This window comes from Neolamprologus multifasciatus, chromosome 22 (genome assembly GCF_963576455.1).
Source record: "Neolamprologus multifasciatus chromosome 22, fNeoMul1.2, whole genome shotgun sequence".
Lineage (NCBI taxonomy): Eukaryota > Metazoa > Chordata > Actinopteri > Cichliformes > Cichlidae > Neolamprologus > Neolamprologus multifasciatus.
In genome coordinates this window covers 21,230,443-21,246,072 of record NC_140459.1, presented here as the reverse complement: position 1 = coordinate 21,246,072, position 15,630 = coordinate 21,230,443, and the positions used below count along the sequence as shown (strand labels likewise).

The window sequence follows — 15,630 nt, the reverse complement described above, 5'->3', positions numbered from 1 at the left end:
TTTGGGTTTTTTTTCACTGCTGTTTATAATGTAAGTTTGCATGCACATGCAACATATTTACTGCACTTTAGTGCACGCCTAATAGAGGATGTTCAAAACACACAAATCTGTCTGATATTGCAGAGGACTTAGAAACTGAGAAATCTGCAAACACCATTGTGTGAACTGATCAAAAGCTGTTTGTGATTACGCTGTTTTGACAGCAGCTGTGAAGATGATTTGCCATGCTGCATGCTCTCTCAAAACGAGTAAAACAGAGATGGTGATTCGTGCACATGTCAGATTTTTTAGCATGTTTGCATGTGTTTATTTTTGATTTGCTTTTAAAGCAAATTCAGCAGGTCATGCAGGGTATACACAGCTTTGCTATTAGCATCACAGATGTGATTTTCTACCAGCATCTTTGTTGTCTTTGCCACCATCTCCTTTTCTTTTCACTCAGCCCTTTTGTTACATTTCATCTCTCTCTCTTTCTCTCATGGCAATGCCATTTGTTTCAGTCCCGGTCTTATTACCATCTCCACATTGTTCTTTTGGCATCGCTTTTTCTATGTCTCTGTTCCTTATCTTGCTGCTTCCTCCCCTGCCTCAGCCTTTTTGTGTTGCCTCATCCCTCTCGTTTTCGTCTGTCACAGCGGCGTCCCGAAAGTAAACGCGGCTGATTGACTCAGTTTGTCCTCCGTCTGTCTGCCTGAGAAAAGCCAACGCTGCATGATCGCAATCAAGAAGGCTCTTTCTCTCACTGTGTACTTGATAGTGCTGCCTTGTCTTGCAGGCAGACAGATATTCGCACGCACACACGGGGAGACGAAAAATACCGTGATTTAGTTATCATGAGGGAAGGGGGATTTAGTGAGTGGGAGAGATGGGAGGGAACTCCATGGGAAATCCCTCTTGATCAACAACTCATTTCTAATTACTGAGCAGAAAAGCAGTAAAGGTAGAGCAAAGATCTCTACTGTCACAGTGACATTGTGTGCTAAAAAAAGATGAATCCTTTTAAAGAACTAAAATGTTCACCTACCTACCTAGCTATAAAAAAATGTAAATGAATGTTGTCAAATATTGTCCTTATTATTTACTGCCAGCCATGCACAATCCCCCAGCTTGATGTGGATTAGGTATAATTTGATGTGATTAAATAATTAACATAAAGAAGACTTCCAGACGGTCCTTAAGGAACACAAACTCGCTTTTAGATACAGCCCTGGCTTGATCACTTTTTAAGCTGATGGAGTAAACTCATAAGCAGACAGCTGCACATATGCAGATCCAGAGGACACGAAACACGATTTATTTTCATTTCAAATTTACAGTCCATCCAAGCCCAATATTTGCTCTTCTTCTCAATCTGCTGTAGTCTCATCAAAATTCTGTGAAAAACATCTGTCCCTTAGCTACTGAATGCTCCACTGTGCTCACTAGCATGCTCCTAATTGTTTGCTGTTCAGTGCTCGGCAGGCAGCGTACAGTGGCTTTTAATGAGAGCTGTAAAAACAGTCCCAAAGTTTTGATCTGTGGAACCAAAACAATGAACTAAAAGGAAATGTTCCACAAAGTTGAGGCAGACGGCAGGCTGGAGATAATTCCACAGTAGGCATTTTGTTAACTTTTTGGCTCATCTACAGTACATACAAAATGATACAATGTGGTCTACTTGTATTTTCTGGATGCACAAATCTGTCTCCTATGACACTTTCCTTTGGAAAATCAATCGTTTAACAAGTGCACAATAACCACAACGAGCACACTCATTCTGATCAGAAACACTGCCCACAATACTGACCTGTAGTCTCTTTGACAAGGAATCTATTTAGCAGGAGATGGGACCTCAGAAATGGGTTCATCTCTTGCTGTGCCTGGAGAAAAGTGGCTTGATCTATTTAAAGTCTCTGCTTCCCCCGAGGGGCATCCAGCTGTAGACAGGCTCACTAATAAGTCTAAATCTTTGGAACTGTTGCTTTTGCATAAACACACCGGTATACGCACAAACTGTAAATCTTGTGTGTGTTTTCCCCTTTCAGCTGTGTTGTTCTGGTGCCTGCTGGACATTGTGCCAATTAAGAACGAAAAAGGCGACGTGGTGCTCTTTCTGGCTTCATTTAAGGACGTCACCGACACTAAAGTCAAAGCCATCCAAGAAGACAAGAGGGAAGGTCTGTATGTGCATTTATGTACAGGAAGTTATGTCCTCTAAAGAGAGGTGACCAGAATCCCCAAATATTTAATCTTCATTTTGCATGTGGATTTTTATAATGTAAGCAGCCACAGCTTATCCATCGGATTCAATAGTTAAACTGGTGTTTCTTGATGTAGACAAAAACAATCCCCTTAAGCTGTTGCATAAAATATGTGTTGAAGCTGAGTGTGTTTGATCTCTCCAACAGAAAGTAGTAAGGTCCCCTTATACTGTTATTCATCTTTCTTTACTGCATACTGTACAAGTTAGGTTTGTGGGGCAAAAGGTTGTAGTGCAAACTAAAGACCAAGAGTTAATATAACATCCATCCATCCATCCATTCAATTCAGCGTCAGTGAGCTGGAGCCTATCCCAGCGGTCAAATTATAATTGCAAGTTTACCACAGAGAACGCACATAAGCATGAGGAAGAACATACAAACCCTAAAAAGGTCCCAGATGTCCAGTGGATTCAAATACAAGACCTTGCTGTGAGGGAGCAGTGCTAACCACTGTATCAGTCCCTGTCTTTAAATAAATTATGTATAAAGCCTTGCGTTTCAAGACAATATATCGGTTTTTGTTTTTATTTTTTTAATCTAAAACCAGTCTTTGTTCAGGTGCTTTGGTCAGGATTAGCATGTTCTGTCTGATAGGGAATTTAAAAATGAACTTCAATCAATGTTTCCAGCTTTTGTAATTTTCATCAATACAAAAAGAAGCTAAGCTAAAGCCAGAGTCAATGTGTGTGAATGTATGTGCTTGTGAAATAAGCAAACTCACGTTTCTCATCTCAGACCTTCCTCTTCTGGATTTGCCTAATTACTCTGTAAATAAAGCGGAACTGGAAGCAGAAAGTTATTTTTGCCCATATAATGAAATGCTTTTCATAGAAAAGGAAAGAGGCTGATGCTGCATGCCTCTGACACAGACAAACAGCACAGTATAATGGGTTTGAGACCCACTATTAATCATGTGTGTCTTCCTGTGAACTAAGGTAAATGGTAAATGGACTGGTTCTTACATAGTGCTTTTCTACTAGACCTGAGCACTCAAAGTGCTTTATAAAAATTGTCTTATTCACCCATTCATATAAGCACTTTTTTCTATGGTTAATTGCTCTCCAACAGTCACACCCATTCACACTCCCATGGGTGATTTGGAGATCAACTTAGGCCATCTAGTATTTTTACCAAAGGATATTTGGCATGCAGACTGGATCGAACCACCGATCTTCCGTTTAGTGATGACCTCTACTTTATGCTTTAACCAAAAACCCAAACAGCCACTACATAAAGACATGACACAACATAGAAGAGCGAGCTCGACAGGACAACACTGTACAACTGCACCTAAAGGGTAAAGGTCACTCTTCTTTCTTCCGTTCACAAGCACCTTACCCCCCACACAAATCATGTGTCAAGTAACCTCATTAGGTTAGATGATAGGATGGGGCAAGGTCTGACAGTGGTTTCACCCAAAACCTCCAGTGGTAATGACCCACACCTTTTTTCACACCTTATTTCATGATTAATATTGGTCAACAACCACTTCCCGAGGGACAACTCACCAGGCTTTAAAAGTGGGACTCTCCACCTTTTGCTTTTAGAGCTGAAGAAGCATCTTGAATGAGAGGTGAAGAGTCTTCAAAAACTTTCAAGCTCTTAAGACGAATCTCTTGCGTATCTTTTCAATCTCCTGTCATTCCTTTGTTTGTTCTCTTCTTTTATGACAAACATTTTCACCTTTGGCAAAACAGCTTCTCACCTCTACTTGACTTTTTGCTTCCTTCAGTACTTTTTTCACAACTGCATCCCTCCATGAGTTTTTCATCTATTCCATCTGATTTTACAATCTGTCCACGGCTTCCCCTACTTATGCACAACATCCACCCCTCCCTACCTGTGTGCCCCCCTCTACCCACACAAGAATGGCTTTAAAAGTGGAGGGAAATTCATTAGATCTAAAAAATAAGCATGTCTCTGCTTCTGTGCTCCTGCCGTGTCGCGTCCCCCAAGGCTGCACCGTGTTATGGATGAGCCCTGTCTTTTCGCCTTGTCTGTGGTCCACACGCGCACACACCCACAACACACACCAGAGAACTCATATACTTTCCAAAGGACACTCAGAAGCAGTTATCACTTCTATTCTGCAGCTTTGTTATCGTTGTTATCCCCTTTCAAGCCAATCTAGCCTTAGTCCTTTCCTGTGGGTGCGCAGCGGTGAGAATGAGGCCCAGAACCCAGCAGCAATAAAGTGCCTTCTCCCATTACCCAACTCCTCAGTCTGAACACATCAATCCTGTACTATCCTGCACTATCTACTTTATCTGCTACACACAGTCCCACACCAGTAGCAATTTACCACAGAAAATATACCTTACTGAACTGCCTCTTTGCCCCAGTGGCGACTTATCAAAGCTGAAAATTGCACTGTTTTGTTCGAGACGGTACTTACACAATAAGACATTATCAGTCAACGTGTTTGTCCAGTACAGCGGATGAAAGCATAACAAATGTTTTTTGACCAAGCAAAGGCCAAATGACTGTAAATATCATTCACTATCTTTGCATTTCTGATCAAATAACACAGTTTGCTTAGAAATGAATTATTCCCACTGCTGCATATTCATGTTTTCCTATTCAAGACAGAATATTATGTATTTCATCAAGTATAATGGCTGGTTCAGTCATCAGTTAACCTTGGGGGGTAAAGTGTTGTAGATCGGTGTGTACTAATTTTTCCCTGTGTGCATTTCCAGAGCGACGGCGCGGCAGGGTGAGAACAGGCTCTCCTTTCAGCTCAGCTCGTCTGCGGAGTAGTACCGTACTTTACCACATCTCTGGGCACCTACACAGCAGAGAGAAGAGCAAGATTAAACTCAACAAGGTATCATCATATCATCAGCCTCTTCAAACAATGGGACAGGATGCACCGTGACGAAGGATTCATTTAAAAAGTGGATGGGGACAGATTGTGCAATTTGGGAATTAAGAAGATAACTGCTGTTAGTGAAGCACAATGGACACACTCAAGGGCTGGGAGCAAATATCTCTCACAAACAGTGAATTTACAACAATATGAATAGTTTGAGTAATTTCATTCCTGTATTAATAATGTGATTATTTATTTAACAAAAAATCAAGTCAAATGCAAAAGCAGTGTGGTAAAAACGAAGAAAAAAGTAGGACAAAAGAGGGTCAGTAGCAGCCAGGTGCTGCTAATCTAATGTACTTGATTAACTGAATATTAGCAAGTGTGAGCACCTCTATGAAAGAAGAGGTTCTGGCAGTTTGTTGGTCTGCAGAATTCAGGTGTGTGTTACAGGTGTGTGTGTGACATAAGTCATCAGCAATGATCTTAGAGAAATTGTTGCTGCCTATGAGGCCATTTCTACACCATCTGAAGTCCATCATTCTACAGTGAAATAGATTCACAAGTGGAAAATATTCAAGACAATTGCCAGCATGATGTCCCATCAAATCCACCCCGAGGTCAGACTGTGCAATGCTCAGAGTAATTGCAAAAAGTCCAAGAGCTACATCTCAAACTCTACATGTTAAAGTTAAAGACAGTAGAATAGGAATAAGACAGAACAATGACAGCGTGTGTGGAAGAGCTGTCAGAAGAAACCCTCTTCTCACTAAACTGAACACTGCAGAAACAATGTGCTTTGGACAGATGAGACCAAAGCAGAGATATTTGGCAATAATGTGCAACACCACACTCGGTGAAAGCCAAACTCATACCAACCTTTAGCACGGTGATGGGGGGTAAAGACTAAGAAATTCAGCTACAGGAGCTGGATACTTACGAGACCATGAACCCCTCTGTATACCAAAATATTTCAGAGTCATAAATGAAGGCATTAGCTGTCAAACAGCTAACGTTTGGCCCAAATTGGGACATGCAACAGGATGTTGAACAGAATTTCTGAAAAAGAAAATTATCAAAGTGCTACAATGGCCCAGTACATCAACCTGATTGAAATGTAAAGCTGGAACATTATGAGAGCTGTGCATTAATAAATGCTGTCAAACCTTCATGACCTGAATAATTAAAAGAAGCCGTGCTTTGTTTTTTGCTTGACTGTAGGTGGAAATAGGTGGATAAACTGGCTTTTTTCCCCCTTATCTTGTCCCATCCAGAATGTGTTTGGCGACCTACCTGCTCTGCCCGAGTATAAGGTAGCAGATGCCAAGAAGTCCAAATTCATCTTACTACACTACAGCACATTCAAAGCAGGATGGGACTGGCTGATTCTGCTCGCCACGTTCTACGTTGCCGTGACGGTGCCCTATAACGTGTGCTTCATCGGTAACGATGACGACCTGACCCGCAGCACAACCGTCAGTGACATTGCCGTGGAGATATTGTTCATCATAGGTCGGTTGCTGTCTTAAAACTGTTTTATTGTCACTTGTAAATAATTGAGTCTTCATAATAACCACCAAGCCTGTGTGCCTCTTTTTTCTTCAACTGCCAGACATCGTTTTCAATTTTCGTACCACTTATGTCAGCAAGTCAGGCCAGGTGGTCTTCGACGCACGACAGATATGCATCCACTACCTGACCACGTGGTTTATCATCGACTTGGTGGCCGCGTTGCCCTTTGACCTGCTCTACGCCGCAAAAGTCAGCGTGGTGAGTAGCAACTGGCTCGATGCCTAACACCGCAACATAATTTGGTTTCCAGAGCTCTTTCAGTGTCTCTTTGGGATATTAATTACGTGCACTGAGCAAGCACTGACAAAACCATCAGATCTGCATCATTAAAACTTTTTTTTCTGTTGCTTTAGTAAAATACATATCCCCCTAAAGAACAATTGAGAGGAGGAAGAAACAGAGATCTGGAGCAATTAGGTAGACTGTGTTGTCTTGTCCCCGGTTGAATGATGTCACTGAGTCGAAGCATTGCACTGTAGGGAGGTTTTGATTGGTTGCTTATAGAACTTTTCGTTCTCTGGTCTTTAATTTAGAGAATGGGATGCTTTGACTGTGCTGTATATCACTGTTTGCTCACTCAGCTGCTGTAGAGTGGATCAAAAGCTCAATACGGAGTACTGGATGGATGCACACAAGCATCCAGTCTCAAATAGGTACATGTTTGAATAAATGCTCAGAACAGAACAGGTATTAAAGAGCAGGAAGAAAGTGTACAGATCTGTGTTATGAAAGGAGACGGTTAATAGAAGAATTAGGCCGCTGTTTGAAAAAAAATCAGCAAAATGAAAAAAAAAAAGTTTACTTTCAAGGTAAGGAGGGAGGGAAAGGATGCGAGTAGTAAAAGGCTGCTGCAGGCAGTGGTACCAGTTTGATACAAGACTCTATTAATGGAAATACCACATGCTCAGTAGGCCAGGATTTGTGTGTAGGGGTACCAGGCCATGAGTTCCTCCATTTCCCCGCTGGGATCAGCAGGAATGGCTAGTAATTGAGGAACGTTCTGCGTGAAGTCTCCTCTAAGGACGGGAGCATTCATGCTGATGTCCCTTTTGAGAACAGAAGCCATCTTTCACTGAAATGAGCCATGGGGCCTCAGCGGTGTTCCTCACTTTTGTTTCCCTTTTGTTTTTGTCATATGTCTCAGTCATTTACGTTTTTAGTGTGTTTCGCACTCTATCTTGTGACTTTTCTGTTGTTTTGTGTCACTTGCACTTTCTTGCTCTTTTTCATAGTCTCTATAATGCTCTCATTTTCCATGATCATTGCTCTGTGTATTATAAAATGCAGATAATATTTGTTCATATTTCACAAGTTTAGGAAACAGAAGGGGACAGAGGGAAAAGTATATAATAAAGCAAAAGCAAGTCTATGATTCTGGGTGCTGTAATTTGTATGTATATATTGTGTGTCTATACACTGGCTATCGCTGAAAGTGTATATATGAAAAGGTTTCTGTGCATCATTTTGTTACCCGCAGATTGTCACAAAAACACATCATTTTACCCAAATTTTATAGCTGAATGCACAAAAAATGCAAAACATAACAGAGTTGGCAGACATAAAATAGTATTTTTGCACCAACAAAGTGATTCCCAATGAAATATGAGCTTAAAACTGGAAGCGTATCTCGATATTGTCTGGAGTAAGTCATTAAAGCAGACTGATCAAAAAACAAAAATAAAAATAACGATAAACAGTATTTGAAAGTCGTTTTCTTAAGGAACAGAGAAAAGTTCCAGCAAAGACCTGACACAGGACCTAAGAGATGCATCTGGTTCTTCAGCTGATCCAGCTACTGTTCACTGAAGCTTCATGAGAAATTGTGTCAGTGAAAGGGTGGCTGTCAGGAAGCCATTTTAAATGAAGGGAAACAGGTAAGGTATTCAAAATTAAATTAAGAACTGGCCACGAGTGATGAATCCAATTTTGACATTTTTGGTTCAAAAAGTCAATATGTACAGATCAGGTCAGGAGAGATGTATAACAGCGAGTGTCTACAGCCATCTGTAAAACATGGTGGAGGCTCTGTCATGGGTTTGGGCTGCATTTCAATCATCAGTGTTGGAGAGCTTATCAACACTGATGAAATTATGAACACAGAAAGGTACCATCACATTTTGATCCTCTACACAGAGTTTCATTGGGAGCAGCTTCATTTTTCAGCATGACTGATTTTTGGTATATATAGATTATACTATTATTATCGATTATGTTTCACTGCACTGCACCTATTTTGCATTTTCCTACAAAATTAAAAAGATATGAGGGGTGGCTCAAGACTTTAGCACAATGCTGTACTTTTACTGTGAGGGAATAAAGGAACAGAAGAAATATGTAATTAAATAATATAAAAAAAACACTGTTTATATGAACATTTCTACAAGCAAGCTCCAGGCAGGTTACCAATACTCACCAATTAGTCCTTTTCCTTGGATATATTACTTTTTATTGGGTGTTTTCAATACTCTTCCCTTTTTCTCTGTACTTTGGACAAGACCTCTATTTATCATCTCCAGTTGGTCCAAAATGCAGCTGTTCATCTGCTGACTAGTACAAAACAGAAGGAGCATATAACCCCAGAGTTGGCCTCTCTACACTGGCTTCCTGTTCCTTACAGGATCCAATTTAAAACGTTACTCTTTCAGAGCCTTCTCTGTGACAGGTCCCAGACTCTGGAATAGTCTGCCTCTAAATATTAGATCTGCACAAACACTTGAACATTTTAAATCTTTACCGAAAACACATTTTTATCCACTGGCTTTTAGCATGTTGGCCCAAACATTTTTTGTTTTAACAGCCCCATTTTACTTATTTTAGTTGCCTTTTAGTTTACAAAGCACTTTGTCCAGCATGAGCTGTTGTAAATGTGTAAATTTTGGTTTTATCTGCTTGACTGAAATATTTTTTCAAGAAAATAACACAGGAGGTCCAAAAACTTGTCCTAAGCGGAAATTTGAATAGCATTTCTTCACTTGAAAATGTTTACCACCAATGTACATTTCATTCACTTCTTACTTCCGTCTTAAATGAAAAGTGTGCTGAGATAATCTGTTTTTTTACTGATATGAACATTTTTTTCAGCAGTACATAGTTGATGTAAACAGAAACCTCCGCTTGATTTAGCTGCTGTGAGTAGGTCTCCTGGGTCTGCATGGCTGAATGCCCTGTTGGCATTAGAGAACAATGTTATTCATGCTTATTGGCCCGATACCGTGGCATTAATAAAATAAAAAAATAAATAAAAATGACTGGCCATGCTGTTGTGATAGGCGTGCAGGGCTAAAGGCGTGGTTTCAGGGGGAGAAATAATGAGCATTTCTGCAACCTTATGGTCTCACGTGCACAAAAAGCAGAAGTAAGCAATCAGGCCGCAAAGCATATATATTTCACACCTGATAAGCAGAGGAAATGAAAATGTGAATGGCAGGGGTGAGATGGAAGTGACAGGAGGAAAAGTTAAAGGAAAAAGTAGCAGGTGGTGCACATTTGCATTGCTGGCTACATTATATTGTTTACCACTCATGGCGCTGGAGAGAACGGGACGTGGCGCAGCCTGCTCGCTCCATAGGTGGGATGTGGGGTAGTGATAGATGGTGGAGGGGAGATGGTGCTTCTCCCCTGGGCTCAGTAGGAGGCTTCATTACGCCTCATGCTGCAGCTCTCTACCAGCTCTCTATTTCTCACAAGCTACCATAAAACTGGAGACATGTGCAGGAGAAGCTCTGATAAGGTCAGTCCACATATCTCCTCCTCTTAGCTTTGTTCAAGCACTGTAATTCCCTCCTTTACCTCCTTGTCCCATCACATGCACCCATGTACACACAAACAACCCTTGATATATTCTAGTTATTACTACATAAAATAGTTATATGGTGCCCTGCTGATAATCAGCACAGAGCCTGAGAAAATATCTGTCTGCACATCAAATGTAACCCACGGGCCAGAGAAACAAATTGTCCCAGAGAAAAGACACTCTTTATTACATATGTTAAATAATACATGTGCTGTGGACACAGATGTTGGACATCCATCTGTAACCCTGGAGAGTTACTGAGGGTTTTAGTGTGTTATGAGTGATGTTAGTATTTTGAGTTCACTGTTAAGTTTTATTAAGTTAAATTATTTTGTTGAGAATTAATAAAATAGAAGATGTCTATAATGTCCTGATGGTCCTTGAAGTATACAGGGGGAAGTACCGCCTCCTGCCGTTCACTGCGTAGCAGCTACGATATCAGGAAAGAGGGAGAGGAAGAAAAGTCAGTTTTTTCCTAGTGGAAAGCGTGGTTGCTTTTATTCAGTCGGATTGTATGGTGGAAATAAACTATCTGAAATTGTTGTTAACCAGAAAGGAGTTTGTTACTGCTCGGATTCTTCTGGGTGAGTTAATTTGTTGTGAACAAGAATATTGTGAGTTTAAGCCACTAACGATGACATGCTAGCGGCTATCGCGGCTATTGCTATTAGCCATGTGGCTGTACATGTGTGATTGTAAGGATTAAACTATATGTTAGAGTTTGTTAGCTTCTTATGACGATGCATGTAAAGATTGTAAGTTATATGTATGCTGTAGATGTTGATATGTTCCAATATCAATCCTTAATTGTGTTCATTGTGAGGTGAATACAGTTTAAAGAAAATGGGGTTATGTTTCTTTGTAGTTGTGCTACAACGCTGCACCATCGCCATTTTGAAGCTCCAGGAGAGCTCATTTTATTGGTTACTTTGGTCAGGTTTTTTTTACTTGGGAGTACAGTTCAGTGATGATCCAGTCCAAAGATGGCGAGCCACCCCTCCAGGATCCTTGAGATGATTGTTTTAAGAAGAGAACTAAATTCTTTGGACGAACCGTGAACTGTACAAACTCTACTTAAGTGGTAGGACAGATTTGCACTTCATTCCTCCTTTGCACATCCTGCAAGGAGAATCCTCATTGCTGGACTCACACTTAAGGGTGTCGGCTGACACGAGAGAGAGAGAGAGAGACTGAGTCAAATCCCCCGGGGTGTGTGTGTTTTGTTTATTATTTTCCGTGACTTGGGCCCAATTTTTCCTTTCATGTACTGTTATTGTTTTCATTGTATGTATGTGAGATTCTTTAATTGTGAATACAAATTGATCAAACCAAGTTCTCTGAGCGTTTCATTAGTCATCCACTCTGCTCCAGTAGTCGAACCTCAGCTATTGGCCCAACACACAGGTAACCATTTAAATCTGTATCCCAAGTGTTGAAAGGGGTGTTACAGAAAATTGGCAAGCCAGCCAGGAGCAGGTGGCAGACTATTGACGCTTTGTTTTCATTTTTTTCTCCTTTCTGGGCAAAAAATTCTTATCTTCAGTTATTATAACAGTAATTTGCCAAATTGTTGACATGGAAGTAGTGACACTTGAGCTGGTAAAAATCCCTAACTCTGTCATGGTTGAAGGGTTAACCTGGACTGAGGTGGACAATGAAGTACAGAGCTATCTAGAGACTCATGGTTCTATTAACCGTGTCCTGCATATAGATGAACCCAACTCAGAGTTCCATAACAATGCAATTGTTGAGTTCACTTTTGGTACTGCGCTGCACACGCTTGCTCCTTTGTTGCCATTTAAATACAAAAGCCCCACACGGCCTGATGTGACTTTCCACGTGTGTGCGCTTGCTAGCGTCTATACCCCTGTGGTTAGCCATAGTGCTACTGAGAATTACATGTCTGAGTTGCAAAACATTGCTAAGTTAACAGGGAAGTCATTTCAGCTTCTTTTGCAAGATGAACTAACTAAGTTGAGCTCTACAGTTGCAGCCACAGTAGAAAATGCCCCTGTGGACAGGAGTCATCATGATGGAAGTCAGGCACCTAATTTCAGCTCGGCATCATTACCGCAAGGTGCAATGCAATCTAGAATTGCTCCTGACACTATTGCCACTATTGCCACTATTCAGGGTGCTGCACTACGCTCAGCTCCAGAGATACAAAACCTGACCAAAGAGCAACATCCGAGAATACCACCAGTGACGGTCCGTTCATGCCCAAATCTAAGCCCCAGTGATCTCAACCCCCCTGAGATACAAAAGGTTGTTGTGGAGCATATTGTGCGAAATGAGGAGGCACCGCCACACCATTATGCTGCCTCACGCCTTCGAGTCTTTTCAGGCCGATTGCCGCGGCCAAATAATGAAACTGATTATGAGACCTGGCGCTCTAGTGTGGAACTTCTTTTAACAGACCCAGCATTGTCTGATTTAAGTCGCTCCAGGAAGATTGTTGACAGCTTGTTGCCCCCTGCTTCAGATTTCATTAGGCATCTTGATTCACAAGCTTTACCTTCTGCATATTTGCAGCTTCTTGACTCAGCTTACGGTGCTGTGGAGGATGGAGATGAGCTGTTTGCTAAGTTTATGGGTACTCTGCAGAATGCTGGTGAGAAACCATCAAACTACCTTCACAGACTCCAAGTTGTGCTTAACACCGCTACAAGGAGAGGAGGGGCCTCTGCTGATGAGTTTGATAGGCAGTTGTTGAAGCAGTTTTGTAGAGGCTGCTGGGATGACTCCTTAATAGCAGAGCTCCAGCTTGAACAAAAAATTAAAAACCCTCCTTGTTTTGCTGAATTATTGCTCCTGTTGCATACTGAGGAAGACAAGCATGCTAACAAGGCAGTACGTATGAAAAAGCACCTTGGTACTTCCAGACAACAGCCAGCCCCACCCAAACAGCATGTTTGGTCCCTAACTGCAAACTGCCTGTGTTTGCTCTGAGTCTAAGGCTGTAGCAGAAACCAATCTCCTGAAGAAACAAGTTATTGAGTTACAGGCTCAAATGGCTCAGTTAACCCCCCACAGAAAAAACAGGGGTAAGAAAGCAAACTCAAATGCAACGGTAACTGTGCAGACCAATCCTGCTCCTGAGCAGCCCTTGGCAGTGCCTGTTCCAGAGCACCAGCCACCTCCCAGGCCATGCCCGTGGTACTGCTTTCGGTGTGGAGAGGATGGCCATGTAGCCTTGAGATGCAGTAATGAGGCCAACCCCGTGCTAGTAGCAGCAAAAAGGAAGCAATTTCAAAGAAAACGACAGGAGTGGGAGACACAGAATGGCTCTGTGGACCCACACCATTTAAACTGACAGCAACTCCTGTTGTGGGACAGACAGGAGTTCAGTCTAACACTAGTCCCTCTACCTCCCAGCAAAAAGGCAAAAGACAGCTAAAAGGTCAGCCATGTGGGCTGCCACAGAGGTTAGTTGGAAGCAAATGCACTGCTGAAGTGTGTGTTGCAGAGAAAAGAGTAAACTGTCTTTTAGACTCTGGATCTCAAGTTACAACGATCCCATTGTCCTTCTACGAAAGCAACCTGAAGGACCAAGAAATTAAATCATTAGATGATTTGTTGGAGGTTGAAGGAGCTAATGGACAGCAAGTTCCATATTTTGGCTATGTGGAAATAGATATCACTTTTCCCAAAGAGTTTAGTAGGAGAGGAGATTGAGATTCCTACTTTGGCCCTTGTGGTTCCAAACATGAGAGAAAATGCCCAAGACCAAATTCTCATTGGCACCAATACACTAGATGTGTTGCACTCAAGTGTTGCTACTCACATGAATGAATTTGGCCTACCTGTCCAGTATGGCTACCGAGCAGTCCTCAAAGCCTTGGAGCTTAGGCACAGACAGCAACCAAATGGCAAGCTGGGCCAAGTAAAACTGTCTGGGGGGGAAATCTGAGACGATTCCTGCTGGACGGACTGTTGCTTTAGAAGGGGTAGCCCTTGTTGGGAGCTCCTTTAATGAAAAGTGGGCCTTGGTAGAGCAACCAACAACACCCTCTATGCCTGGTGGCCTACTGGTAGCGAATTGTTTAGTCACATTGCCTAAGAAAAGGGCGAGCACATTGGCAGTGATAGTCAAAAATGAAACCGCCCATGATGTAACGATCACACCAAAAAAAGTGATCGCTGAACTCAGTGCTGTTCAACAAATAGTAGCACATAAGTCTGACACAAATGTACCTGACTCTGTCAAAGACAAGAACAATTCTAGTCCAGATTTACAGTTTGACTTTGGAGATTCTCCTTTGTCAGCTGACTGGAAGGAAAGAGTAACACAAACATTGAAGTCAATGCCAGAAGTGTTTGCTCACCATGACCTCGACTTTGGTCATGTAGGTCAGGTCAAGCATCACATCAGACTTCACGACCAGACTCCTTTTAAGCAGAGAGCCCGGCCAATACACCCACAGGATGTTGATGCCGTGAGAAAACATTTAAGGGAGCTGTTGGATGCAGGCGTGATTCGCGAATCGGAGTCTCCTTTTGCGTCCCCTATTGTGGTGGTCCGGAAGCGTGATGACTCCATCCGTCTCTGCATCGATTACCGCAAATTGAACTCACAGGCAATCAAGGACGCCTATGCCCTTCCCAATCTTGAAGAGGCTTTTTCAGCTCTCACAGGCTCAAAGTGGTTTTCGGTTTTAGACTTGAAATCCGGCTACACCCAAATTGAAATGGAGGAGGCCGATAAGGAGAAGACTGCGTTCGTGTGTCCCTTGGGATTTTATGAATTTAATAGAATGCCACAAGGAGTCACAAATGCCCCCAGCACCTTCCAGTGCTGCATGGAGCGTTGCATGGGTGATCTGAACCTGAAAGAGGTGTTAGTTTTTATTGATGAACTTATCGTTTTTTCAGACACAGTTGAAGAGCACGAGAAGCACCTTCTGCATGTTCTGAATCACCTGAAGGAATATGGTCTCAAACTTTCACCAGAGAAGTGTAAGTTCTTTCAGTCTTCTGTCCGATATCTAGGCCATATTGTTTCCCAGAATGGAGTTGAGACTGATCCAGAGAAAACTAGTGCCCTGAAAACCTGGCCAAAGCCATCTAACCTAAAAGAACTGAGGTCTTTCCTTGGGTTCAGCGGTTACTATCGCAGGTTTATTCAGGATTTCTCCAGAATTGTGAAGCCGCTGAATGAGCTAACAGCCGGATATCCTCCAACCTGCAAGAACAAGGAAAGAAAGGCCAATGTC

General features: G+C 42.0%; 2 protein-coding genes across 2 annotated transcripts in view; both read left to right on the top strand.

Annotated features, from left to right (window-relative positions):
• The window catches only part of kcnh8 (potassium voltage-gated channel, subfamily H (eag-related), member 8), a 63,583-nt gene that overhangs the window by 19,649 nt on the left and 28,304 nt on the right, over positions 1–15,630 (top strand). The window contains exons 3-6 of the mRNA XM_085148036.1: positions 2,025–2,156; positions 4,940–5,067; positions 6,327–6,564; positions 6,665–6,822. Coding sequence (XP_085004162.1) covers positions 2,025–2,156; positions 4,940–5,067; positions 6,327–6,564; positions 6,665–6,822 — 656 coding nt within the window. The remainder of the gene's footprint in view (positions 1–2,024; positions 2,157–4,939; positions 5,068–6,326; positions 6,565–6,664; positions 6,823–15,630) is intronic.
• LOC146493467 (uncharacterized) lies at positions 6,833–13,366 on the top strand. Its single transcript, XM_085149356.1, has one exon. The coding sequence runs from the start codon at positions 11,993–11,995 to the stop codon at positions 13,364–13,366; it is 1,374 nt and encodes a 457-aa protein (XP_085005482.1). The 5' UTR covers positions 6,833–11,992.

Coding starts and splice junctions, on each gene's coding strand:
- LOC146493467 (XM_085149356.1), top strand. CDS start 11,993: ATGGAAGTAGTGACACTTGAGCTGGTAAAAATCCCTAACTCTGTCATG.